General features: G+C 34.9%; 2 protein-coding genes across 2 annotated transcripts; one reads left to right on the top strand and one right to left on the bottom strand.

The window, feature by feature from the left end:
- Positions 1 to 4,448: 4,448 nt before the first annotated feature.
- Positions 4,449 to 22,470, top strand: LOC100243884 (inorganic pyrophosphatase TTM1). Its single transcript, XM_002269465.5, has 12 exons — positions 4,449 to 4,669; positions 6,705 to 7,060; positions 8,557 to 8,671; positions 9,322 to 9,517; positions 9,634 to 9,747; positions 9,828 to 10,001; positions 11,435 to 11,629; positions 18,586 to 18,708; positions 18,783 to 18,895; positions 19,509 to 19,632; positions 19,832 to 20,104; positions 21,894 to 22,470. The coding sequence occupies exons 2-12, from the start codon at positions 6,721 to 6,723 to the stop codon at positions 22,110 to 22,112; spliced, it is 1,986 nt and encodes a 661-aa protein (XP_002269501.1). The 5' UTR covers positions 4,449 to 4,669; positions 6,705 to 6,720; the 3' UTR covers positions 22,113 to 22,470.
- A 785-nt stretch (positions 22,471 to 23,255) lies between these two features.
- Positions 23,256 to 26,563, bottom strand: LOC100266210 (H/ACA ribonucleoprotein complex subunit 2-like protein). The gene is made up of 4 exons (XM_002269667.5): positions 26,227 to 26,563; positions 25,223 to 25,292; positions 24,942 to 25,047; positions 23,256 to 23,559 (listed from the first exon to the last, which is right to left on the bottom strand). Exons 1-4 carry the CDS (start codon positions 26,360 to 26,362, stop codon positions 23,398 to 23,400), a joined length of 474 nt encoding a protein of 157 aa, XP_002269703.1. The 5' UTR covers positions 26,363 to 26,563; the 3' UTR covers positions 23,256 to 23,397.
- Positions 26,564 to 26,735: the final 172 nt, after the last annotated feature.

The raw sequence follows: 26,735 nt of genomic DNA, 5'->3' as shown, positions 1-26,735 counted from the left end.
GCCTCGTTTTTAACATCTTCAAGCTTCATCTTACAGCCTGGTAACGGTGTTGGGGAAGTCTTTCCATATACGGTTTGTAAGAACAATTTTTGAAAATTACTTTTGAATGTTTTTGTAAAATAAAAATTTGTTGTGATATTTTTTAATTATTTTTTATATTTTTAAATATATTTAAAAAATAACTTTTATAAAAATTATTTTTAAAATTAACTATCCATATTTATATAATTATTTTTAAAAATGGATCTTAAAAACAAATGAAAATAATTAAAAATAATTCTTTAAAAATTTCTTTTTTATGTTTTTAAAAATATAAAACTATTTTTTATTTTTTAATTATTAAATGTGTTTTCCCATATTTTTGTAATAAAAAACAAAATAATAATTTTTGAAAATGGAAATAAGGCCTATGATTTCTATAGCCAAAGTGAAGATACACATGTTTAATATCGAAACAAAAACATATTCTAAAGAAAAAAATACAAAAATGCAAATATAAAAAAAATGAAAATAAACTCTAGGTGTTATAACTTATTAATGAATAATAATATTACTTACTCCTTGCTTTCATTTTTAAAAACAAAAACTTTCATACAAAATATAACAACTCTGGTACAAAATTTAGATATTTACCTTATATTCTTAAGAACTTTTTTTAAATTTAAAAATTTTGAAGAAATTATTGTTATTATTTTTATTCCTCACTCTATGTTTAGTTTCCAGGAAAATTGAGAAAAATATGAGAATAAAAATAGGGAGAATTAAATGAAAATGAAATAAAAAATAAAGTTGAAATTAATATTTTTTTATTATATGCTATAAACTTATTTGCCTTATTTTTCATCTACTTTTATATAAAAATTTAATAATTTAAAATAAATAAGACTATAATTATTGTAATTACGTTTAATTCTCTTTAGTATTTTTTTATTATAAATTAAATATGGGAGTTTAACTTCTTTTAATATTTTTTTCTTCTTTTACTTTGTATTTTTCATAACCAAAAATAGTGTTGAATTTTAAAAACTTAAAAGACGTATGAAGTATAAGAATTCATACCACTTATATAAAAATTTTAATATTTAAAAAAAATAGAAAATATATTCCAACATCGTGCAACGCTTTTCCTTATGCCCATCAATGATTGGTTTTTATAGATTTTTCATTTCAAATGTTTTTTTTTTTATAGTCAATTATCCTTATAAGCTCTTCAGATATTTCAATAAGATTCAAATTATCCAGATATATTGCAATCATTGCAAATCCAATTGCATTGACAAATAAAATTATTTATATGTCTTACATTTAGTTAAAATTCATTGAGATATTTATATCACATATGTCCAAATTGCTTTCATTAACACAAGAATTGTTATACTTTAACTATGCACACGATATGAAGTTTTAAACAATTTGCTTCAAGCTTTTAAAAATCTTAAAGAATTTCACAAATTTGAGATTTTAAATTATTTGCTTCAAACATTCAAAACCCTCCAAGGATTTATACATACATACCACATAATTGAGTTATTGTGAGGGCTAATAAATGGTTTCTTCTATAAATTTCATGCTATAAGTGATGTTTAATATCTCATGATCTCACTTTTCATAATCATTAACACAAATATTCATTTTATCCAGCAAGTTTATACTTTAGATTCTTTTATTTTTATGTCTTCAAGCATTAGATTTCAGGTCCTAATATTTCTCATTTTGCTAAAGAAATTGTATTTGTTTTGATTACTTATTTCCACTTTGATTAATGACTTGTACCATTTTTTTGTTAGGATCATCATCATTTTTAATGATGTTAAATCACTTTTGAAATATCTCGTTATTTTCAAGTACTTTTACCTTTTTGGGGGGCATTTACGGACCATCTTCCTCTTCAAAAGATGTTGTATAATTTGTTTTTTCAAAGGCTAGTTATTTATGCTTCTTCAAAGGTTATTTATTTATCATTTTGGACTGTCACTCATTTGAATGCCCTTCTAATGATTATAGCCTTTTGAAGAAGATTGATTGATCGTGCTCTCTTTAGGAGTAACCAATACTTTAATATGTTTCTCTTCGTATAAACCTCTTTTGAAAAATTACAACCTTTTAAATACACAAACTTGGAGCATGTCTTAGATTTATGTTGATTTGTCTTTCAAAAAGAGTCATGACTCTTTGAACAAATAGATCTATCATGCTTCAAATATGTCTTAATTTATTTATCATAACTTTTGTTTATCTGTTGTTCAGAAACAATAACACGTTTTGTGAGATTTACAAGAAGTGTATGTGACTTTGTTATTATATTTGCGTCAATGATCTCGTAATTGATTTGCAATGCTTTACAAATAAATAATTATTTGAACTTTTAGTCCATATTTATTTGTACAAAAATCAAGATGAAATAAAGTCTATGCATTCCAAATAATTTTATCGTTTTCGTGTTGTTCTTCTATGGTTGGCTTTCTTCCCTCTAACAATGAGAAAATTGTTTCATCAAAACACCAATTGAGATAATATGTCATGAGATCTTTTAGAGATTAATATATTTTACCATAGACAAATTAGTACTAAACAAATGAATTTTCAAATTCTCTAAAGTCTATGCGATGATAATTATCATTAACCCTGAGAGACTAAGTTAGTCATATGAAAACATATAATATTTTATTTTAGATAACTTCTAGTTCATCATAATATATAGTTATAATATGATACCACTACAAGTGATATATTTGTCAATTCTTCAAACTCGAGCATTATTCACATAGAATCTTGTTCTGTCTAGTAATAAAATAGTAACTTTTTAAGACCTTTTAATCAAGTTTTCAAGCCCTAATAGTATACTAGCATTAGCTTTAAGCTAAATTTGCATAATTTATAAGACAATCACATAAAAATTTATCAATTTATTAGTAAACTCGTATAATTTTACGTAAGAACAAATAAAAGGTTTTGAGATACATAAACATTGCATATACTATATGGAAAGAATAAAATATAAAAGTTAAACATCACGATGTATATAAAGGATAAACATTTTTCATAAAAAAAAAAATCATCATCAATAAAATTTATCTTTATTTTTGTTGACAAATAAACATACTTGATAAAAGTTAACCAAGTTTTCAGATATCATGGATATAATATCCAATTATTCTCGTATTTAAATAATTAAATTATAAATATAATAAATAAGAAAAAATTACATCATAAATGCAAATATTGTATCATTCAAATAAACATAATATTTGAAATTAATATTCAAAATAATCACTTATGCTAGTAGGTTTTGCATAGTTTCTAACTATAACAAGATATGAAATAAAATATTGTTTATAGATACGTGTAAATATCTAAATAATTTCTTACAATATAAATTATGCATAGCGTGGGACCATGCTTTTATGACTTTTAATTATAAAAAAATATAATTTTTATTTAATCTCATAATATAAATTTTTATTAAAAATTTTAATTTCAATAAAAGATGGACTTGCCCGTTTGGCGGAAAGCTTACTTTTTCATGTGAAAGGGTTATGGAAATGCACAGATTCTGTCGTCCACTTCTAAACATGTGGTGTTCGTGTACAAGTCTACCAAGGAAAAGGTCATGGGCCATATATGACCCCATGGGTTTGGTGGGAAATGGGTGGACCTACCTTTATTTTTTGTTTTTTAATTTTATTTTTGTCTTGTTTAATGGACTTAACAAAATCCAAATTTTCTCTTCTTCAAAATATTATTTTCCGTCACAATATAAATAATAATATTATTATTTAATATTATCAATTCAAATATAAAACGTAAAAGTGTAAATACTTATAAAATAAATCAAAATTGTTTTATTATATAAACATATATATTATTTAATTATAGAGTATTTTGAAATATTTTTAAAGTCACTAAATTTATTAAAGAAATTGATGAACTATAAATTTAATAAATTTAAATTTAAGAAATTAATTTTTTTTATTAATTCATATTTAATTTTTTTAATGTGACTTTTACAAACACAAGTGTATACAATGCTGTTATATTTTTAAAAACAAAAATAAACTAATATATTACTAAAAATATAATTATGACTGTGAGTAATAATAAAAAAATATATGATTAATATGTGAAAAATACTACCAAAATAATAAGATTCCAAAATTGCAATATAAAAGTAAATATTTTAAGGTTTATTCGAAAAATATTAAAACATTAAAGTGAGATTAATCATTATGTCTATATATTTTTTTGTTATAAGTGATTATTTAATTAAAAGAATTATTAAAAATCCAATTTTGAAAATCTAACATCATTAGTGATAATTCACTGATGAGTATTTAATCTATTTGAACCAATTATTTATTAAATAAGTAATTCAATACAAAAAGTAAATTTAATTTTGAATATGTGAATTTTTATTTATTCCTGTGCGTACGATAAGATAATGTGGTCATATCATATGATAGTAACGCCGTGCCGCGCAAGTGGGGAGAGCGAATGGGCAAATACTAAAATCAGGAGGAGGAAGAGTCTAGCGTCTGCGATATTTTTATGAGTCGCTGCAAAGAAATAAAAGGAAGACACAGATAGAAAGCTCTTGGTTTCACTTCCACAATACACTTTCCAAAACCCTCAGACCGAAAGATTTGGAAATTCTTCTTCCTTCCGTTGACAGGTACGTTTCGGTTCTTCAATCCTCAATCACAATTCAAAATCTCCTCCTCCACTCTTTCTCGCTAGAACCTCTGTCCTTCCCCCTTCATCACGTATTATTGCTCTTAGAAACGGGGTATCTTTTGTTTTCTCTGCAATTCTATTTCTGTAGTCTCTTGCTGTTTATCTGGAAAACATTGCCGGAAAAAATGGGGGTGCTAAGATTTATTATTATTATTATTATTATTATTATTATTATTATTTATTTATTATTATTTTATTAATTTTTGTGTTGAGGTTTATGGAAGATGCATGTTAATGACAGTTGGTCAAGAGAAACCGAGTCTTAGGTTCTGTTTGGTTGCTGGTAAATTCCTGCAAGTAAATTGTAGAAGACTGTTTGCCAGCGAGAAAATTCTGGTCTTGTATCGTTACGAATTTGGAAATAGGAATTTGAAAAAAGCGTGTTCATGTTGTGTTGAAACGAACATTGTAGTGTATAATTAATAATTCGGCAACAACTTAGTGGGGATGGTTAAGGTGTTGGCTCTTAAGTCAACAAAGACCTAGTCAGAGTCAATACAACCGACCTTTGTGGGGTTTTGGATCCCATCCTAGAATCCAAAGTAAATGTCAGACACCGAAAGTGAATAAAATGGGTTAGGTGGGTTTTATAGACTTGGCTGGTTTTATGTTGATGAACACTTAATTCTTTTACAAATAAGGCGGTTTAACTGAACATGGATGGTGGTGGGGTAGTGAACGGAGAAGATTTTGTTGTTCACCATTTTGGAAAATTGTTTTTGGGGGAGCTGTTATTGGATCACTTGCTTGGGGCACGATTATCAGTTTCTGATGCTGTAACTTACACTTAGGTAGTCGGTTCCTCCTATGCTTGAATAACTTTACCCTCCTGCATGAAACAAAAGTTACTCCTACCTATACGCCATTGAGAGAACTTCCTAGAGTTAAGGCTGCGAGGTGTGTGGCTAGCCATACATTAATTTGGACTATTTGGTGGAAGATGTGAAGATATTTTAGGATAGATAAAGGACTTTGGAGGCAGTGTAGGATTTTTATATTTTTTGTCTCATCTTCTTTCTGACCATTGGCTTCATCTGCATATTATATTTACTAGATTGGAATACAATATGCAGATCTACTAGGTTGGATGAGGAGAAAGTCCCTATACAGACTCCAATCTCCATCCAGTTATATCAAATTAATTTTTTATGGGTGCTGTTTGGGTATCCCATGGCAGCTTGGGATTGGAGGATTATTCACAGATCATTCTGATACACTGTTGATAAAATTCTGTAAACATGTCGAAACTGAGATTCTGGGGTTGGTGGAAGGCCTAAAATTGAGCAAAGTTGTGGGTTTATCTAATCTTTTAGTAGAGGGAGATTCTGCATTGTCCAATCTTTGGTGACTCAGAAAAAAAAAAGGATCATGAAAGTTGGAGGGGTGGCTCTGACAAATTTAATCTTGTTTTAGTAATTGAGAAGTTTTGCCAATTTTGTCAAGGAGGGAATACAAAATACCATGCTATGTTTTTGCTGTGGCAATAATGTAGTTCAAGCTATCCATTTTCCAACAGGAGAGCCACAGTAGCCAAGTTAGTGTTGTGATTATTATTGCAGCGTTATAGGTAAGAGGATTAAATGGAGAGTGATGTGTTTTTGGTTCATTTGTACTTGAGGTCATGGTTCAGTTTTTTTAGTGTTTCATGACAACCAAGGTTTTTGTTTATTTCCATTCTGCTAGCCCTAACAAATTTGATTTTTGAAAAAATAACCAGAGAATTAAATAGCAATTCCCAATGTTCTCTAATGGATTTGGATGTCCATATCTATGTGACAATGTTGACCTCATTGCCGAAAGCGTTTAGAGAAACTTCTAAGAACATATGGTCTGATAAGTATATCCATTGGTTTTCAATCTATTTGGCATATTCATATTTTGTGAATTAGTGTTCTGCCACATTGTCACTATTCAGTTCTAGCCTTGTTTACTGCATAAAACAATTAAAGTTTTTTTTTTCTTCATTTCTGCAGCACTTGTCTTATTTAAATGGCTCAGGATACATCTTCTGGTGCTGATTCACCTAGGCGGAAGTCTGGTCTATTAAGGGATCAAGTTCAATTGGTCAAAAGGAAGGATTCTACTCGTTACGAGATAGTTCCAATCCAAAATTCTCTGTCATTTGAAAAAGGTTTCTTTATAGTGATACGTGCATGCCAGTTGCTGGCTCAAAACAATGATGGGATAATATTAGTAGGAGTAGCAGGTCCCTCTGGGGCTGGGAAGACTGTGCTTACTGAGAAGGTGCTCAACTTTATGCCCAGCATTGCTGTCATTTCCATGGACAACTACAATGATTCCAGCCGTATCATTGATGGCAACTTTGATGGTAATATCTCATGTTCTTCTGTTTTTTGGTTCAATTTGGGAAATCCTGTAGTTGATCAGTGTTCATTTCCTTTCATGGGACACCTCTTTAAACTTTTTTATTATTTTAAAGTTGAGGAGACATGTTCTTATTTATATTCTTTTTTATTTCTTGGTACTTTTCAGCCCCATAGTTGTGATGAAATTCAGTGACTATTTCAGCACAGTACTTTTCTGTAATTTGTTTCATCTGAAGAAGAGATTATACAGGGACCTATTCCTGTTCCTTTCAAACAGCTGTAAACTGACATTTATTCATGAAGTTGATCAAATGTGACGAATGAAAGAAAATGAGAATCTGTAATATGCTTTTTGCTATTATTGACATTTTTATGTAGATGTCGTAGTGCCTGGTCTGGCAAACTTAGAAAGCTATTAAGGCCTAAATCCTAGTGTCAATGAATACTGCCTAGAATTATTGAACATCCCAAGCATGAAATATTTTAATAATTAAGTTGAAACAAATATAGGTAAGGTTTGATTAGTGAAATTCAACTGTATTCTATTATCAAAAAGTTTTATTACCACAAATCCAAATGAAGGTATTGTATAACTAAAATGGGCATTGTTAATGTGCTAACAATTTAGAAGAATGACAACTATGGTTCTCTGTGAGTTCATCTGTCTGTTTATGGTCATTTAAAAGGTTTTAGCTAGTATGTTGAGTTTTGGTTAACTAGGTTATATAAAGAAGCTCCCATATTGTTTAGAATTTGTATCAGGGCTCTATAGGGCTGAAGCAAATGATAATCGGGGCTTTTAATTCTTAAATTTTTTTAACTGAAAAAGCTGTTGATTTATGGGTAGGATTAAGTGCTAGGCGCCTGTTTGTAAAGATCGTTAATAAAGCCCCTTTTTGAACCACAGAGTTGTCCTCTGAGAGATATAGAATACAACTGAAAAAATCAGTACTCTTAACATTTGGAGGTTCTAATAATTACAAGGGTGCTTCAAATACTTGGTTCATAAGCAGTGGTGTTATTTCTTTCACCTTCTATAGAGTAAAACCAGCATGACAACGGAGTCCTTTGCTGGAACTGGCCCAGTTAAAAGAGGCCTTCGGTCCTAACTATGAAGGAGCATCTTGAGTTAATCTACACTGCAGTGTCTTCTTTAATTTGATATAATTTGTGACTTTTACTCTCTATCTTGATTTTTGACCTTAGTCTACCTTCTTATGTACCATTTACAGTCTGTATGATAAATGGATTGTTGGTTTACTTTGTTCTATGCATATCTTAACAATTTAATGCTTGTTTTTAACACATGTAAGTAATAACATGCAGAGTCCTATGAAGGGATTGCCCTGTTTTCCTTCTCTATATATTCAGTTTGTCTTCACATAGCTTTCCTGAATATCATAGAAGTGTATTTTTCTCTTTGTTTCTAGTCCAAACAATGATTGAAAGATGTGAGACTGCATGGCTGAATTCTAATGGTTGTTACATTTTGAGACAGACCCACGCTTGACAGATTATGGCACATTGCTTGAGAATATCCATGGTTTAAAAGCAGGGAAGCCCGTTCAAGTTCCTATTTACGATTTTAAATCTAGCTCTCGCATAGGTTACAGGTTGGTTATCCACTTTTTTTTTTTTCAGAACTCATTTATATTTTGTTTCCTCCTTTTCCTTTTTTGCTCTGTATTTCTTGCCCAGTTACTGTTACTTGAGGGGGGAAATAAAGAATGAATTAAAAAAATAGATATGTGCTCACTGTGGCCTTGGTTTATGATTGAGATATATTAGCATGAAAGCTTAAGTTGCTCTGACTATTAAGATACACAAATAGACTGGCTTGAATGGCTGCTTCTATTTTAGTTAACCTTTAGCATTGTGCATTGTTATCTTTTTGGTTATTCATGAGTTAGAGCTAAGTTTTTCTTAATTTTGTCTCATCCAGTAAACCTTCCATAATTGAGTATCATCTAGTTTTCTCCTTTGTCTATTTGAAAAATATAACAGACTTTCATTTTTCTTGACAACCATGTTTGTTTATTTTCTTTCATCTTTTAGTTTTTTCTTGGGGTGGTGTTTCTTTCATTCAATGTCTTCTCTCCTTTTCCTCTTTTAAAGTATTTCATTCATTTATATATATTAATTTGTAAATAACATATCCTTTTTGGAGTGTCTCTTGTGCTGTTCATGTTTTAGTCTCTCAATAGCCTCTCTCTCTCTCTCTCTATGATCATGACTTTAAACCTTAACCAAACTCATGCTTCAGGACAGTTGATGTTCCCAGTTCCCGCATTGTCATTATTGAAGGCATATATGCCTTGAGTGAAAGATTGCGCCCTTTGCTAGATCTTCGAGTATCTGTTACTGGTGGAGTACACTTTGACCTTGTCAAAAGGGTTTTACGGGACATTCAACGTGCTGGCCAAGAGCCTGAAGAAATAATCCATCAAATCTCTGAAACGGTGTTTTCACTTATACTATGTTAGAAAGTTTTCTTTACTTAATGAACTGTTATGGTAGCCCTTAATTATTCATATAAAGCATTTATTGTACTTCTCATCAGCTTTCTTTTACACAGGTATATCCTATGTACAAGGCTTTTATTGAGCCAGATCTACAAACAGCACATATAAAAATCATCAACAAATTCAATCCATTCACTGGATTTCAGAACCCCACTTATATTTTGAAGGTTGACCTCCTTTAAGTCGAATTTGTATGCTTGTGTATTCGTTGTCTTCCATGGTTCTAAGTGTTTTTCTATTATTGTAGTCAACGAGGGATCTTTCAGTGGATCAAATCAAAGCTGTTCTTTCTGAAGAACACACTGAAACTACAGAGGAAACTTATGATATATATCTTCTACCGCCTGGTGAAGATCCTGAAGCATGCCAATCATATCTGAGGATGAGGAACAGGGATGGCAAATACAATCTCATGTTTGAGGTTTGACTGTTGTGGCTTAAGCTTCTTAATTGGAATGATATTTGTGTTTGACATTGTGACAGATGTAATAATCAGAAGTACTTAGTATCACCATTGATAGATATCAGTTCTTATGATTTTCATGGTCTTGTTTAATATATCTTAGTTGATGATAAAGACAAATTGTTCATGAAGGTTTGACCCAGGTTTTAATGAGAAAGTTACATGTAGACTTTTCTAAATTTCCTAAAATTTCCTTAACCTCAATTTGTATAAGAAACCATACTTGTATTATATTATACATTAGATGAAAATAAGAAAGTGCACAAAAGAAAGAAGGATCAGAAATCCTTCAAAAAGATGAAAAATGTTCAGGAGTATGAGAATGAAAACAAAAAACAAAAGTACTCTTAGTTAAAAACCTTTGGCTTCCGCCCCTAAGGAAACCTAACATCCTCTTTGATGACAGAGCTCACCTTGCCACACAGTTCAGCAACAGAAACTGCTAACACTGATAAGGTTCTATTAAAGATGCTTTTACCCTCATTTATCTTTTTAAGGTGGGAAAATACTCATTATACCTTTATTTGTTCTGATATGGGAAAGATAGAATGACTACACTATAGTTCTCTACAAAGTTAGTCAAAAAGAGCTAAAAGCATCCTTACGAGATTAGACATTTAGACTTTAGTGAAGTCAATATTTTCCATGACTTAATTTAGGGGTATGAGGAGGTCTGCCATACTATTAATAAGCCAGAGGGGAGCCATAACTTTAGAAATTTTAGTCAAGGTCTTTTCCCAATTATCAAAACCTCAGGTAAGGCAAATGTCAGTTACGGTTATTTGTAGAGGAAAGCATGCCACATCTACAGTTTTTCTTAATGTACTTTATTGCATGCAGTCACATGTTTTAAGCTGTATATATTTTTGCTAGTATTATTAGTCTTCCCCTCCTGCTGCTCAGTGGCTTTTGATTTATTTATTTTTATTTTTTGTGTTCAGAAACTGTGCTTATGAGGCTTAAGCTGCATTACACAAGCATTTCTCATGCTTTAGGCCAGTGAAGTTCCTCACAATATAAATCTGAGGAGAATAGCTGAACATCTTTAATAATTTATAATGGAAAATATCCATCTTTAAAACAAGGGAATTTATGAGCACTAGGTCCTGCTCATGGGAAGACTTTTGCTTTCTAACTTGACATTAGCTATGGTTCATGTTGATATGGAGAACTAAACGCCATTAGAACTTGGGCTACTCAATTTACAAATTTTTATCAATCGATTAAAATGATTTTGACCGATTTAGTGGGAAATTGAAGATGTTAATGTGTTCTTACTTCTAAATCCATGTTTGTGTTTTGCTGAATAATCTTTTAAAGTAGAAGAAATGCAGACGATGCTGGGGTGAGGGTGAAACGAAATCTCTTCTCAATACTGTACTTGTTTTCAGGAATGGGTTACAGATAGTCCGTTCATCATTTCACCAAGAATAACTTTTGAAGTTAGTGTCCGCCTTCTTGGTGGCCTGATGGCCTTGGGGTACACAATTGCAGCTATCCTGAAAAGAACCAGCCATTGCTTCTTTGATGATAAAGTGTGTATTAAAACTGATTGGCTAGAACAACTTAATCGTCGGTATGTTCAGGTAATGGTACCATTCTTCATTTATTTGTATTGATTTACAGTGTCATGCACTAGTTGTCCCCTCTTTATTACCATGTCTATATCTTGCTGAGGCAGGACAGTTCTAGAAAGTTCTGGTTATTGCTGTTTATGATTGTTCAATTGGTAACTGATGATTAGCGGAGGTTATTGTTTTAAAGTTCTTTTTCCCTTCGTTTTTTTTGTAATATATGTGTAGTTAAGATATGATAATATTAAAGGCGGTTAACAACAGGTCCGTGACTCTTGCACACAGAAGTATAGTAGGCAGTAGGCATGCCAAGGCCAAAATGAAAAAAATAAGAAAAGAGCCCAAAGATACAAGCCAATATATACAAAATCTAGGAAGGACCGATTAGTACATACCTCTCCCTGAGCAATTTGACCATGCACGTAGAAATTTAGCAATAGGCTTTTCAGCACCAACTTTACTATTTATTTACTTTTTTTTTTTTTTTTTTTCATGATGGAGAATCCACTCTAAAACCTACTCTACACCACTTAAATACTGTAGAAATTTGAACTCGAGACCTTTGGTTCACTGATAAGAGGGTACCGCCAAGGACCAACATTACAAGATGCAAACTATTTTTTTTTGATAGGCAAAAACAGAATTATATTAGAAAAGGGCACCAAAAGGAAAGCCCAAAGCATACAGGGAGTATACAAAGGACCCTTAAAGCACACCCAAGAGAAAGGAAAACAAACCCGACCCTCATCTAGCGCCTAGCCAATCAAGAAAACTAGGTAAAGTGAGAGGATCTACATTTACAATTGATTTTGTCCACACCCAAAGATTACAAACAAAAGAATTCTTCAACCTATGAACCGAAAAGTCCTCATTATCGAAAGCAATCCTGTTTCTTTCCATCCAAACCGCCCAAAAGAGGCACAACGGGGCTGCCTTCCACACCTTTCTATGCTTCTTGCCCAACATAAAGCCCCTCCATTCAATAAGGGTCTCTCTAGCCGAATAAGGGAGGACCCAACACACTCCAAAAAGGGCGAACAATAAATCCCATAAGGCTCTTGCCTTAGAGCAATGAATAAGGATATGATCAATTGACTCCTCTTCCTCACAGCACATAAAACATCTGTTAGCAACAGCCCAACCCCTCTTTTTAAGCTGGTCCATAGTAAGCACCTTACCCCAAGCAGCCTCCCAAGCAAAGAAACTCACTTTGGACGGCACACTAGGGTTCCATATCAACCCATGAGGGAAAAGACCAGCTCTTCTTGAAGATAGATCATTATAGAGCGATTTAACTGAAAAACTCTCATTCGAAGTCACTTTCCACATCATTCTATCTTCCATAATAGGACTAAGCCTTGCGCCTCGGATTGTCAAAAGAAGCCTCTCCACCTCCTCCACCTCCCAATCATTGAAGGGCCTAGAAAATCTAGGACACCAAGCCCCTTCCACTCCCGAAGTGTCCCAAAACTCCTCTACCCAAGCCTCCTTAGAGGAAGCAAAAGCATACAAGGAGGGAAAAGAATTGCATAAGGGGAGATTCCCCCACCATATATCTTTCCAAAATTTTACCCTTCTACCATTCCCCACTAAAAAAGCGACTTTATTTTGCATAAGGGCACCTTCCTTCCTTATTTCCTTCCAAAATCCTACCCCATAACTCTCCCTCACTTCTCTAGAACTCCACCCCCCTTCTTCCTCCCCAAACTTCCTACTAATGACATGCCTCCAAAAGTTCTCCCTTTCAATCGCAAACCGCCAATTCCACTTGCAAAGAAGGGCCCTATTAAGGATGGAAAGACGTCTAACTCCCAAACCCCCCTTCCTCTTATCCATGCAAACAGTATCCCAGTTAACTAAGTGAGGCTTCCTCTCCAAAGCACCCCCTCCCCACAAGAAGTCCCTTTGAATTTTCTCCAACCTTAGACTCACCACTCTTGGCATTCGGAGTAAGGACATCAAGTATATAGGCATGCTTGACAATGTACTCCGAATTAGAGTAATTCTCCCTCCTTTGGAAATAAATTGCCTCTTCCACAAGGCCAGCCGTTTCCGAAATCGCTCTTCCACTCCATCCCAAACAGCCACCGACTTGTGGTTTGCCCCCAAAGGGATCCCCAAATAAGAAGAAGGCAGCTTACCCACTTTACAGCCAGCCTCAAGAGCCAAATTTTCCAAATTCTCCACTCTACCAACCGGTAAAATTTCGCTTTTGTCCAAGTTGATTCTCAAACCTGATATGGCTTCAAACCACATCAACAACCAGCTTAAATGGACCATCTGATCTTCGGAAGCTTCACAAAACACTAATGTGTCGTCGGCAAACAGCAAATGAGAGACTAAGGCCCCATTCCCACCCCTTCCATCAACCCTACAGCCTGAAAGGAACCCTCCCTCCACTGCTCTATGGATCAGCCTGCTAAGGGCCTCCATTCCTATCACAAATAGGTAAGGAGATATGGGGTCCCCCTGCCGCAGCCCCCTTGAGCTGTTGAAGAAGCCTTCCGGGGTGCCATTGATCAAAACTGAAAACGTTGCTGTAGAGATGCACCAGGATATCCACCCAATCCACTTCTCCCCAAATCCCATGCTTTGCAATACAACCATCAAAAAGTTCCAATTTATGTGATCGTATGCCTTCTCTAAATCCAATTTACATAACAATCCACACTCGTTTCGTTTCAACAGAGAATCTATTGCCTCATTGGCAATAAGGGCAGCATCAAGAATCTGTCTTCCTTCAACAAAAGCGTTTTGAGCTGAAGACACCACTTTGCCCACTACCTTCTTAAGTCTGTTGGCTAACACTTTTGCCAACAGTTTATACAATCCGCCCACCAAGCTGATCGGTCTGAAGTCTCTAAGGTCCTCGGCTCCAGGTTTTTTTGGGATTAGGACCAGGAAGGTCGAATTTAGGCTCCTAACGAATCTGCCGCGCTCATGAAACTCTAACAGAAAACCCATAATCTCTTCTTTGACAACATCCCAACAAAATTGCCAAAACCTAATGGGGAAGCCGTCTGGACCCGGAGCTTTGTCCCCGTTCAGGTCTGAAAGAGCCTTGAGGACCTCTTCCTCTGAAAACACCTCCTCCAGACCAGCTGCATCCTCATCACCAATTCTATTAAAATCCAGACCTTCCATAGAGGGGTGCCAGCCCCCCGGGTCAGTCAACTGGTCCTTGAAGGCTCTAACCACACCCCTCTTTATCTCCTGCTCCTCAGTTAGCCATACACCATCAACTTTAATCTTGGACAGGCAGTTTCTCCTTCTATGGGAGTTAGCCATTTTGTGAAAAAAGCCTGTGTTTCTATCCCCCTCCCTAAGCCAAACTTCTCTTGATTTTTGTCTCCAAGAAACCTCCTCCATTAGGGCCCATTTTTCGAAGTCCCCCTTTGCTGCCTTTCTAGCTTCCAATTCCTCCAAAGATAAGGGACGAAGCTTCTCCTGACCATCCCAGAAATTTACCTTGTCCAGAGCCACTTTCTTATTGACACCCACCTGCCCAAAAACCTCCTTATTCCACGACTTTAGAATAGCCTTCAACGCCTTCAACTTCTCAGCAAGGATGAAGCTAAACGAGCCATTAAAGCTTAGACTCTGCCACCACCCCTTCAACAGATCCTTAAATCCCTCCTCCTTAAGCCACATATTTTCAAACCGAAAAGGAACAGGACCTCTTCTAACCCCTCCCCCATCCAATAGAATAGGGAAGTGGTCGGACACAGGCCTAGGGAGGGAACACTGCACCGCCCCCTTAAAGTGATCCTCCCAATCCTCCGACACCAAGAAACAGTCTAACCTGGTCATAGCTTGATTATTCAGGCCTCCACTCCAGGTGAAAGGACCCCCCTGAAGGGGAAGATCCCTCAAATCCAATTCATCAATCACTTCCGAGAATCTTCTCATTGAAGAAGACAATCTTCCCCCTCTTCTGCTCTCATTCGGGAATCTAATTAAATTGAAATCACCTCCGATACACCAAGGATCGCTCCATAGCCCGCGGATGGCCCCTAACTCTTCCCAAAACAGCTCTCTATATCTCTTTACTGTAGGGCCATACACTCCTGAAAAAATCCAATTAAAACCATCTTCACAGTTTTTGAACCGGCAGGAGACGGAGAAAAGACCTACCTCCATCCCTTCCAGCTCCAGCACTCTTTTGTCCCAAAAAACCAACACCCCTCCAGCTGCCCCTCTCGCATTTAGAACTCCCCAATCTAAAAATCTCCCCACACCAAGACTTCTCACCACCCCTAGAGACATCTGAGACATTTTAGTCTCCTGCAGGCATACCAAATCCACTTTTTGGGCTCTAATTAAGGCCTTAATTGAACTCCTCTTATTTCTGTCATTCACCCCCCGGACATTCCAAGATAGGATTTTAATCTTCATTTGAGGCACAGGGCTCTGTCCCCGTTAAATAAAAGAAAAATTAATAGTTTGCATCTCTTACAAGATGCAAACTATTAATTTTTCTTTTATTTCCTTTTTCCAACATAGTCCAAAATAAGCATAAAGGATTCAATCTTCCATATCACTTTTCTTCTTTAACTCACAAATTTGCCATGTCACACAAGTAAAACATCTTTGATCTTCAAATGAAGAATCTAATCCATGCTAGATAAGGAAATCACCAAAGACCATAAATCGGTCAACCACTTCACAATTGAGTAAGAATATGGTTTACCAACTTGTCATGTTGCTTATAGACACAACACCTATTTACCGTAGTCTAACATCTTCTCATTAGACAATCAATTGAGAGAATTTTTCCTCATTACCTCCTTCACAATCAAAGACACTAACCTTAGAGGGCACCTCAAAAACCCAAAGCTCTTTGGTTGAAAAAGACAAGGCATACTTACAGAGAAAAATTCTTTCTTGATGGCCTTCCACACCAACTTGTCAACAGAATGAACTTGCCTACAAAAACTTCTCCAGCATCTCTATCTCCTAGTTGAAAAAGCTTTGCCTAAACCTAGGTTGCAATGGCCCCTTGTCTTGGACATGCTTTTTTGTAATCATCTAATTCGAATGAGGTTGGACTATAATTCATTAAAGGCACCATCCTACACTGATGCTAGTTCTCACACAAAAACCTCCTTACCAACCATAGAACATCAACCCCTTGCTATTTCTCCATACTACTCCGTAATGATTCCTCTCCACAAACTATCACACTCAAAAGCTAATCCCAACAAACACTTACGCACAAGTTTGTAAGTGTACTCATATCCACCATGTTGGACCTTTTCATCAAAAAGCCATAGGCTTCCAAGCACAAGATGGGCAACTTTCATTGGCAAAATATCACACCATGCTAATAACTCAAAATTATTATTGACAGTAAATGTCAATAGACAACGAGAACTTACCAAAATAGATGTGTTATTTACTCATGCTTTTTGATAGGGATTTGGATGCTCTTCTGTCTTTAGATTAAAGCTTCTCGACAAGCTCCTCTGAAGTTAGATTGGAATAACCACCTCCATCAATAATCAAAGTATAGTCTCTCTTTTGGCAAGCAACACAAGTTCGGAAGATGCTAGTAGGTTGCCAATCCTCCTATTTGTTTAGCCTTGGTATGTTTACCATTGCATAAAAAAATTGTAGCCTTCAACCATGTTTGCATACATTGCTCCACTCCTCAATTGCATATGCCTTCATGCCAAGAACTTTCGCTCTGATACCAAAACTGATGTAGGAACCCTAGGATCTTTGCCTACACTCAAAAGTAGGTGGGCTAGGGTTTTATTTTAGGGTGTAAGGAGAGGAACAAAGAATAAAGTTTATGGTAGAGAAAAAATAAATTAAAAAAAGTAAAGAGAGAGAAGAAATGACGAAGAAAAGATGGAAACCTTAGAGTCTCACTAAGGCCTTCTAGGAGTCTCACCTAGAAGAAAAATCAATGGAGTTTCATTATTGAGGATTGTAACATTTGCAATAAAAAAATATAATATTATTAATATCAATTAATTTATTACGTTGATTTACATTGATTAGCCTTATTTATAGGCTTCTCTAAGAAATCCAAAGTCTATTAGGGTTCTAATAACCTATTATAACTCTAATTCTAATTATCTTATAACCTAATTAGCTAATCCTAGTTTGGCTCTTGACAAATACTAATCCTAATTTAATTTCAAGTAATGCTAATTCGACTCTAATTACAACTAATATAAATCCCCTTTCTTGATGTGTATCTTAGAGATTCATCCTTATCAGTCCCTGTTGCCCTGTGCATTGTTTGGATTACGTCTCTCCTCATGAGCTGATCAATGATTAACAATTCTCTCCAAACATTCTTTCCATCACGAGAATTGCAGCAATGTTCATGATGGTGATGATTATGAGATTGCTGAGTGGTTGTTTTGCATGAAAAATTGTACTGCTTTTAAGCTTTGGATTTTTAGAGATGTGTCAAAAAGTACATAAGCATGTCTAGTATCATTCTCTAACTAGCCTTTTAATATCGTAATCAGCTCCAGCTTCCCTTGTGCTACATGCTCTATGTTCTTCCAGACAAAACTAACATTCTTGAATTTCTTTCTTCCAAATCTTCTCAAGTGGCAAGGGGTTGGACTGGGGATGTGGGAGGTTCCAGGTTTGAGTCCTACTAGGGGCCAAGAAAGGAGAATAAAATGAACCTCCCAAAAAACAATTTTACTTCCAAATCTTCTTTGGATCTTTGATTAGTAACCTTTCAGATGGCATTGCTCAACTCTGGGTTCTTTCAGTCATTGCCTCTGAAATTTTGTTCTGGTTGAGCTTGAAATTTGTGCAGGACCTTACTGTTGGTGAACCCTGTAAGTGTTGTTTAGTTGGGGCTTCTAATTTTTTCTGAAGAACAAAAAATTTAATACTCCGGTTTTCAAAATTAAATAATTGCATTTCCTCTGGAAACTATCAGTGTTACTTGTGCAAAGATAAGCACTTACTAAATTGTTGTTGTGCTTGATATGAAGGTGCAAGGAAAAGACCGTTTGTATGTTAAAAATGTAGCAGAGCAACTGGGTTTGGATGGTTCATATGTTCCTCGCACATATATAGAACACATTCAGCTGGAGAAGCTTGTGAATGATGTTATGGTATGATGCTTCAAAGTGACTGTGTAACCGTGTATTTTCTGCATGTGGACAATCCTGATACAATCAATACACAGGCGTTACCAGATGATTTGAAGACAAAGCTCAGTATTGATGATGATTTGGCTTCAAGCCCTAAAGAAGCACTATCCCGGGCCTCTGCAGATAGGAGAATGAAATATCTCAACCGGTACGGATTCCCATCCAACTAGGACCTGTTTGACTGTTTACCTATTCAAGAAGGTCTAGCATTTCTTTATTTAAAATTCATTCCAGAAAATTCATGCTGTGGACAGAGTTTTAGCCACAGTGATAAATTTGTCATCTGAAATAGGAGGGCAAAGAAAATTGGTTTTGCCAAGGATGGTTACATCAGCTCTTCATTAAATAATGGCATAACTACGACACTATTTCATCCAATTGAATTTATTTATTTTTTCATTGTTTCTATTCTTTAGGTTATGATTGGTTCCTAAGAAGTAAAAAGAAAAGAAAAAAAAAATGTTTAAGAAAAATTCTTTTCTCATGTTTGGTCGTATTATAGAAAATACCAAAGAAAATTAAAATTAATTACAAATTTATGTATTTTAAAATTATTTAAATTTTATATAGAAGAGTGGCTTTAAATCTATTTTTTATTTTTCTTACACTTTTTCCCATGTATTATCCCTGAATTTTTCTGGAAACCAAACATAGCCTTAAGGAATACACCATTTTAAAGACCCCAAAATATTTCAATACTTTAGAAGGTAGAACCAAGTGTTTGTTCAAATAACATTGTTTCTGTTCTATATTTTTGGCAGTGATATACCACATTCATATTCAACACAAAGGGATAAGAATTTGCCTAAGCTGACCAGACTTGCAGTTAACAGTAGAAGGTTTGATGTAAGAACCCCAGATTCTCCTGCAACAGTTCCAAATCAGGTAATCAGAGATACTATCCATCCACCAACCTTTCCCACATCTGCTGCATGTGGAAACTCCATTGCTGAAAATTTACTCTCTTTTCCCCTTGAATGGATTTTACATCGTTTATCTCTTATTTTTTGTTTTCCTATACCTCACTTTGTCAGCAACTTTTATGCTAGTTTTCACTGTCCAACTTGCTGTCTGAGTTTTCCAGGGAGTCATCACTCAGCTCTCAGAACAAATTTCCACACTGAATGAGAGAATGGATGAGTTCACATCTCGCATTGAAGAGTTAAATTCCAAGTTCTCTATCAGGAAAGTTTCTGCTAGCCAACAAAACTTGGCTGTGCAGGCTGATGCCTGCAATGGCTCTGCTCCCACTTCTCTTTTCATGGCTGGCTTAGGAAATGGTTCTTTGACTGGGTCTATACTGCCTAATTCTTCCTCTTCTTCTCAATTGGCTAAAGACTCCCCTCTGATGGATGAGGTATCTTCATAATGACCTTTTTTTTTTTTTTTTTTTTCAGTTTGATGCATTTGTATATATGTATGACTGATGGGGTGGGGGGAGGATAAAAGTGTTCTTTGATTAAGTTTTTGGGGGAAAGCTTACAAGGATTATATGGCAAAGATACAAAAAGGATATAATGAAACAAATAAAGGAAATATTTGGAGAAATTGGCAATCTAAAAAAAATGTAGAAGCAAACTCTTCATTCGAATGGAAGGTTTAACCTAAAGCATATATGAGGATGAGAACCATTTGCCATTGATACTATTCATAACAAAGCATCTGTTTGGATTGATATTGTGGTAATTCCCATCATGACCTCTAGGGTCTCTCTTTCTCTCCAAGTTTTTGCTTTATCTATTTGTCTTCACAAACAAATAAGTGGGAATAAAAAGTAACTGTAGAGATATTTTAGTAGTGATACCAAGTCTCGAATCAACATTTTTTGAGTGTTTCTTTGAGCACTCAATGTCTCCCAATAAATAAATCAAAAAAGGCCAACTTGTTGCTGCACATCATTTAGGAGGAACTGGCTTGAAAGATTAATGTCCTTATTGTCCAATTTTCATTTGTCTCCTTATAATTCAGATGTGAGATCTTGGGTACTGTCCTCCTCAGGAGTTTTCTCAATTAAATCGTTTTTTTAGCCTTATCCTGTTCTCCAGATTCAGTCCCCTTCTACCCAACTAATTTTTTGTGGAAATCAAAGGTTTCATCTAAGGTCAAGGCCTTTGCACGGTTAGTGGCACTTAAGAAGGTAAATACAAATGACATACTACAGCTGAGAAAATATTTCAAAGCTCTTAGTCCTGATTGGTGCATCCTATGTAGGAGTAGTGAGATGATTGATAATTTTTTCTTGCATTGTTTGATTACTTTGGGATTGTGGCATAGGATTTTTTCACAGGCTGGAATGGAGTGGGTTTCGCCAAACAATATTTGTAATATGATGGTGATCTCCTTTAAGTGTTTTGGGAATTCACTTAGAGGAAGGGCTCTTTGGAGGATAGCATCTCTCTCTTTGTTGTGGATTGTGTGGAAAGAGAGGAATGCTTGGATTTTCGAGAATACTTGGAGGATGTCAAATTCGTTGTGGGGTTCGTTTCATTTTTTTGTTCCTTTTTGGGCTTACTGTACAAACATTTTTAAACCCTACCCTTTGAGTATAATTCAGCTTAGCTGGCTCTTGATTTGTACACATTAGGGTTGGGTTATAAGAGTTGCTGTTGTTATACTTGTATAGGCCTTTTGTCCTTATTGTATAGTCATCCTTGTGGAGGTTTACTTAGTCACTTTTGATCAGGTTTGTACTTCATGAGGAGGATCTCTCATCCTTCTTATGTTTTTTTCTATTAATACATTTGTTTGTTTCTGATCAAAAAATAAAAAAAGTAAAAAATTAAAAATAAATAAACGAGGAACTGGCTTCAAAAGCTTAGAACTTTGGTGATTCATGTGCTTTTCCTCACACAAGATGCTTCCATTCAACTGCACAACTGGGAGGAAATTATGATATATTGGTGATTTTAATCAAACTTTGATCTAGCTGTTATATTAATGTAATAAGGGTCATGATAGAAGTTATACTCTCGAAGTTCATGTATTATATTTCAGAGCAGTACCTCCATTGTCATGTTCTAGTGAAATTAACTCGGTCCTTTCTAAACAAAGATGTTCTATTGCTGTGCTTCTCTTTTATTGTCATGTTCTATTTTCAGCATTTAAAAAAAAAAAATTGTTTTGACTAGTGAATCTGTTTTTGACAGATATTAGTTGTTGTGCGTGGGCAACGTCAGATAATGCATCAATTAGACAATCTGAACAGTCTTCTGCATGAGTACTGGGGAGAGAGGTCACGAGAAGGAAGAACAGATAGGGCAAACAGGATGATTGACATTGAATCCATGGGCATTCCAATTATCTTATCCCTGGCAATTGGTGGTTTAGGTGTCTTCTTTTTCAAAAGTTTGTCTTCCCAAAAGTGATTCTCACACCATATAGTTTGTTTTACTCCAAAGTTCCAAACTATGAATGTGGATATTACACTGTCCTAGTCCTTTTTTTTTCCCATTTCTTTTTTTGGTTACCATGAGACCCTTTTTAGCAGAGAGATTTGTTCACTACTCTTTGAGATTTGCAGGCAAATGCTCCCTTTGAAGAAAGGAATGATCCCAAAGAACTGATCTTTCTTTTAGTTTCATCATCCTTTTGAGATTTAAATAAGGGATGGCATAAATTGTGGGTCTCTGTAATTAAAAATAAGGGGCTTTACCAATAATCTTCATGTATGACATTGTTCATGCCTATATGCTAAATCTAAATAAAATGTTAACAGTTACTGTATGTGCTCTGGTTCTTAAATGCCAGTCCCACTGATTTGATTGACATAAATTGCTGAGACTGGTAGGCTTTGCTTGTTTTGTCATTCAATCAATCCGTTGCCATTCGTTCCTAGTCTGGGATGAAAAAAGAAACTGCAACTACCATCAAAATCTTCTCTTATATGTTAGTTTTATCATTCATTGGGTAGGCCTTTCTCTGCTCCAACCTTGTATGCTTCTTTAATCTAAACCCCATTTTCTCAGTACGCGGAGTGTAGATGCATCAAGGAGTTACATGCTAAATCTTATGCCTCCTTGGATTGCATTTTCCCATTTTGATATCCCTTGCTGAACCTTTTTACATCCTAAAATTATGGCTGTCTTCTGAAGTCCCGTAGAAACAAAGAGGGAAAGATCATATTTAGATTTGAACTATTTGACAAATGGTACAATATTCAGATATCAGACCCATTTAGTTGGTGACAAAAGGGATTGCAGTTATATAAATGCTACTGACAGCATGTGCCTTCTAAAAATTGAATACCGATTTCAGTTTAGATTAGCAAACTAAACTAGTACATCTGCCTTTAGGGTTCCAGAAGGTTCTTGTATGCATTTACATGACATAATGAAGTATTACCTGGCCAGGGAAATGTTTCATTTTTTTTTTGGATAGGTGGCCAGGGAATTGTTAATATTGTTGTTATTGGATCTGGTGGAGGCATGATAATAGCAATGGCCACCATTAGATGTGCAACCAGTCAGAAAAGGATCAAAAAATTTCTGTGTGCACAGCATGAAAGAAGCTTTCCCAGTCAACAACACATTTCTAACATATATAAAGCAATGCTTTTGTCTATTTCCCACTTCAAACGATGCATGAACAACTAAATGTTATATCAACCAAAATTTAGTACATTAATAATATGCGCAGCAGTTGTTTTGCACTTCAGAAAAGGGTGGAAGTCAGCCCAGATACATCAGATACAACCTGGGTGTACTCTGCCTTTAATTTTTCTTGTTCCTCCTGGCCAAGTTCTCCCTTGGTGGGCTTGGTTAGCACAAGAACACAACATGTTGGCCTCTTAGTGGAGCCTGCATTTGCAAGATCCTGTAGAAAGCAGATTTATCAGAGAACGGAGGGGTAAATAGAGACAAAATTCCACATGTTTTTACTATTTTGATTCATGAGGCTGCACATGAGAATTGAATAGACTTGTATCATCTAAGTGATGTGCATGAATGCATGCGTCTACATTCCAAGACAATTGAATGCGCTCTTACTACTTTCATACATGAGTTATGAATCTACAGATCAACTCATATGCATTTGAATTATCAATAATGAAGTACCAAATATGAAGCCTGTATGCAAATTCCAAGACAACAGATTGAAAATAGAAACATGGAATTAAAACTTTTGATTAAGCTGAAGAAACTAACTAATTTCTATTTGACTGACAAACTTACCTAAAAGCCATTCGAGTTTTTACTGAATGGAACGTATCACCACAAAATACATGCAATCAAGGATAAAACCATGCCACTTTTGTAAATCAATAAACATTGGAAACGGGCAACTTACTTTATGAGATAACAGACTCCTCAATTGTGTGTAAGAGCATAAGTCCAATGACCAAACCATAAATTGAAATCATGCTAATCTGAATAAGGGGCGGTGTCCCTCAACGAGGATCAGCATGGAACTGGATTTACGCATTTATGCACCTTAACCTTTTAAGATATTTCCAAATATGAACATGAAAATTTTGGGTTTTCCTTGACAAATGATTGTATGATACTCGATATCTCTTGATATTATGCCTAACATAATTTTTTTTTTGCTTTTTTATAAGTGATATTATGGCTAACATAATTACCAATAAGCATCAATGCACAGAAAGTAGGGGCATAGTCTAAGGTCACATGAAAAGGAAATCACTCATGTATCACATAGCATTTGGATGCAGAATTCTATCCTGTTGATGAAGCCATCAGAACAAATGGAACTGCCACCATGATCTAGATAAAATTTTTGAAACATCATTATCCCCATGAAACCCCAAAATCCTCAGCAAGATCCTGATCAAACACATAAATAGGCTCATTGCAAATGGACAGGATTTTCAAACTTCATGAGATGACTCATTTTTAAGGAACATACAAAATCTAGGAGACACTTTTTCCCAGATATCATGGTGATGATCTGGGTATAAAACTCATCCGTTTTGTACCAACTCTTTTGGCATTTATATATTATTTGTTTTATGGTTGTTTGTCAAAAAAAAAAAAGGATCTGGGTGTAAAACCTAGGAACATTTTTGCTTGAAGATCCATGCATGCGTGTGTAAAATTGAAAAGAAGGAAAGAAGACAAAAACAGAAAAACTTCTATCATCCTGAAGAACCTACATAGGATGGGAAAAAGAATAGACAGATCATCACACCTCAAAAAATAATGATGCAAAAAAATAAAATAAAATCCCCAACTTACTTCTTTTGAGGGAACATACACATAGGGTATGTCAGCCTCTTCACATAATATAGGAACATGAGTAATGACATCAATAGGAGTGATATTCCCCGCTATAACACAAAATCTGCACTCACAGGAAGAAGGGGGGAAAACCAATGTCAACTACAAATTAACCAAACAATTAGAAATTTAGAAGAAATGGTCTTTACTAATTTGCACATGAGTCAGTCGATCATTGAAGAAACTACAAAGAGGAAGATAAACAGAAAAAACAGCAAAATGTCCAATTGGATACTAACCCCTTGTCCCCCCTTCTGATACCTTTAACCACCTCCTTCACTCCTCTCTTCAAGCATTTGTGCTCAGCAGCTGAAATAACAAAAAGATGTCATTGTTACACAAAACATGCCATGCAATAAAAAAGGGGCACAGAATCCCACAACTTCATCAAAGAAACTTCACATCCTCTATAACTCAATTTGCAGAATTATTGACAGAAAATATGCCAATGAGAGCCAAGAATATACAGAAAATGCTTAGAGAATATGCAACAAACCAGGAGTCAGCCATATGATGAACAAACTACCATGGCATCTGATCAGACAAATCCTAAAATGAGAATCTTGAGGGTAACACTGATCCTCATTTTATTTTCTGATAGAATAAAGATGAAGAAAGTAACATAAGATGCACATTTTGGTTGCCAAGAAAATAAAGGGAAAGAAAGTAAAATAAGATGAAAGTCTAATCGAAATTCCCATTGTTTAACTTTGAAACCTCAGGAAACAAAACCCTTACTTCAGTCCACTTCTCCTGTACTTAAAATAATACAAAGTCACTTTTCCATTTCATAGAACCCAGAACAACGTATAAAACTAACGACCAAAAAAACTCAAGTCACTTTCCTTTCCCACATTCTGTCAACAACCAAACGGTACTAAATCATTGTATAAACATTTCCATTGATTTCCATTCTATCAATAACAATCAAGGTTTCCATTATTTAATTTTGAAACCTCAGGAAACAAACCCCCTCCTTCAGTCCACATTCACTTGCCTTTCCCACATTCTATCAGCAACTAACGTTACTAGATCATCGAATAAACATTTCCCCAAAAAGAAAAACATAAATAAAAAGAAACATATATAGCATTATCCATTGATTTAATTGAGGTGCGCTTCTTCAAAATAAAAACCAAACAGGATAAAGCGCCATCTCCCAGACTTCAACTTCTTTCTTTTCCCACATTTTACCAGCAATCAAACAGATGTTAAATTAACCCAAAAAAAAAAAACCACCTACCTCTACGGATGAGCTTGAGGGTACGCTTGCAAAGCTTTTTGCCAGCGAGGGGTTTGGCAATTGGAGCCAAAGCCGACAACTTCTTCTTCTCCTTCTCCTTGTGCGCTGACCTCTCTGCTTCGCTGTCGCTTCCCATCTCTCTCTGTCCCTCTCAAGAACTCACTCACTCACTCACTCACTCCCGAGAGTTTCAGCAAATACCAGACAAAGGTTTAGGGTTTATGGCGGAAAAATTAGGGTTTCGCCTATACTTATAGCAGGGTTTTTGAAGAACTGCTTCTCACGTGCCTGCTACATACGTGCCACAGCAAGTTGGGTGGGCGTCAACCCATTGGGGGTCCATTGTTTCGGTCCATATCAAAGTTTTAAAATAAATTTAAAAATTTTAAATTTGTGATAAATATCTTTTTTTTCTTTCAAATAATTTTTAGGAACTTGATAAATACAAAAATAATTATAAATATGAAACATTCAAGCGCTAGTGGCATTTTGAAACCTTTCCAATTGGT

Source organism: Vitis vinifera, chromosome 17 (genome assembly GCF_030704535.1).
Source record: "Vitis vinifera cultivar Pinot Noir 40024 chromosome 17, ASM3070453v1".
Taxonomy (NCBI): domain Eukaryota; kingdom Viridiplantae; phylum Streptophyta; class Magnoliopsida; order Vitales; family Vitaceae; genus Vitis; species Vitis vinifera.
The sequence above is the reverse complement of the archived record's forward strand: the minus strand, read 5'-3'. Positions and strand labels throughout refer to the sequence as shown.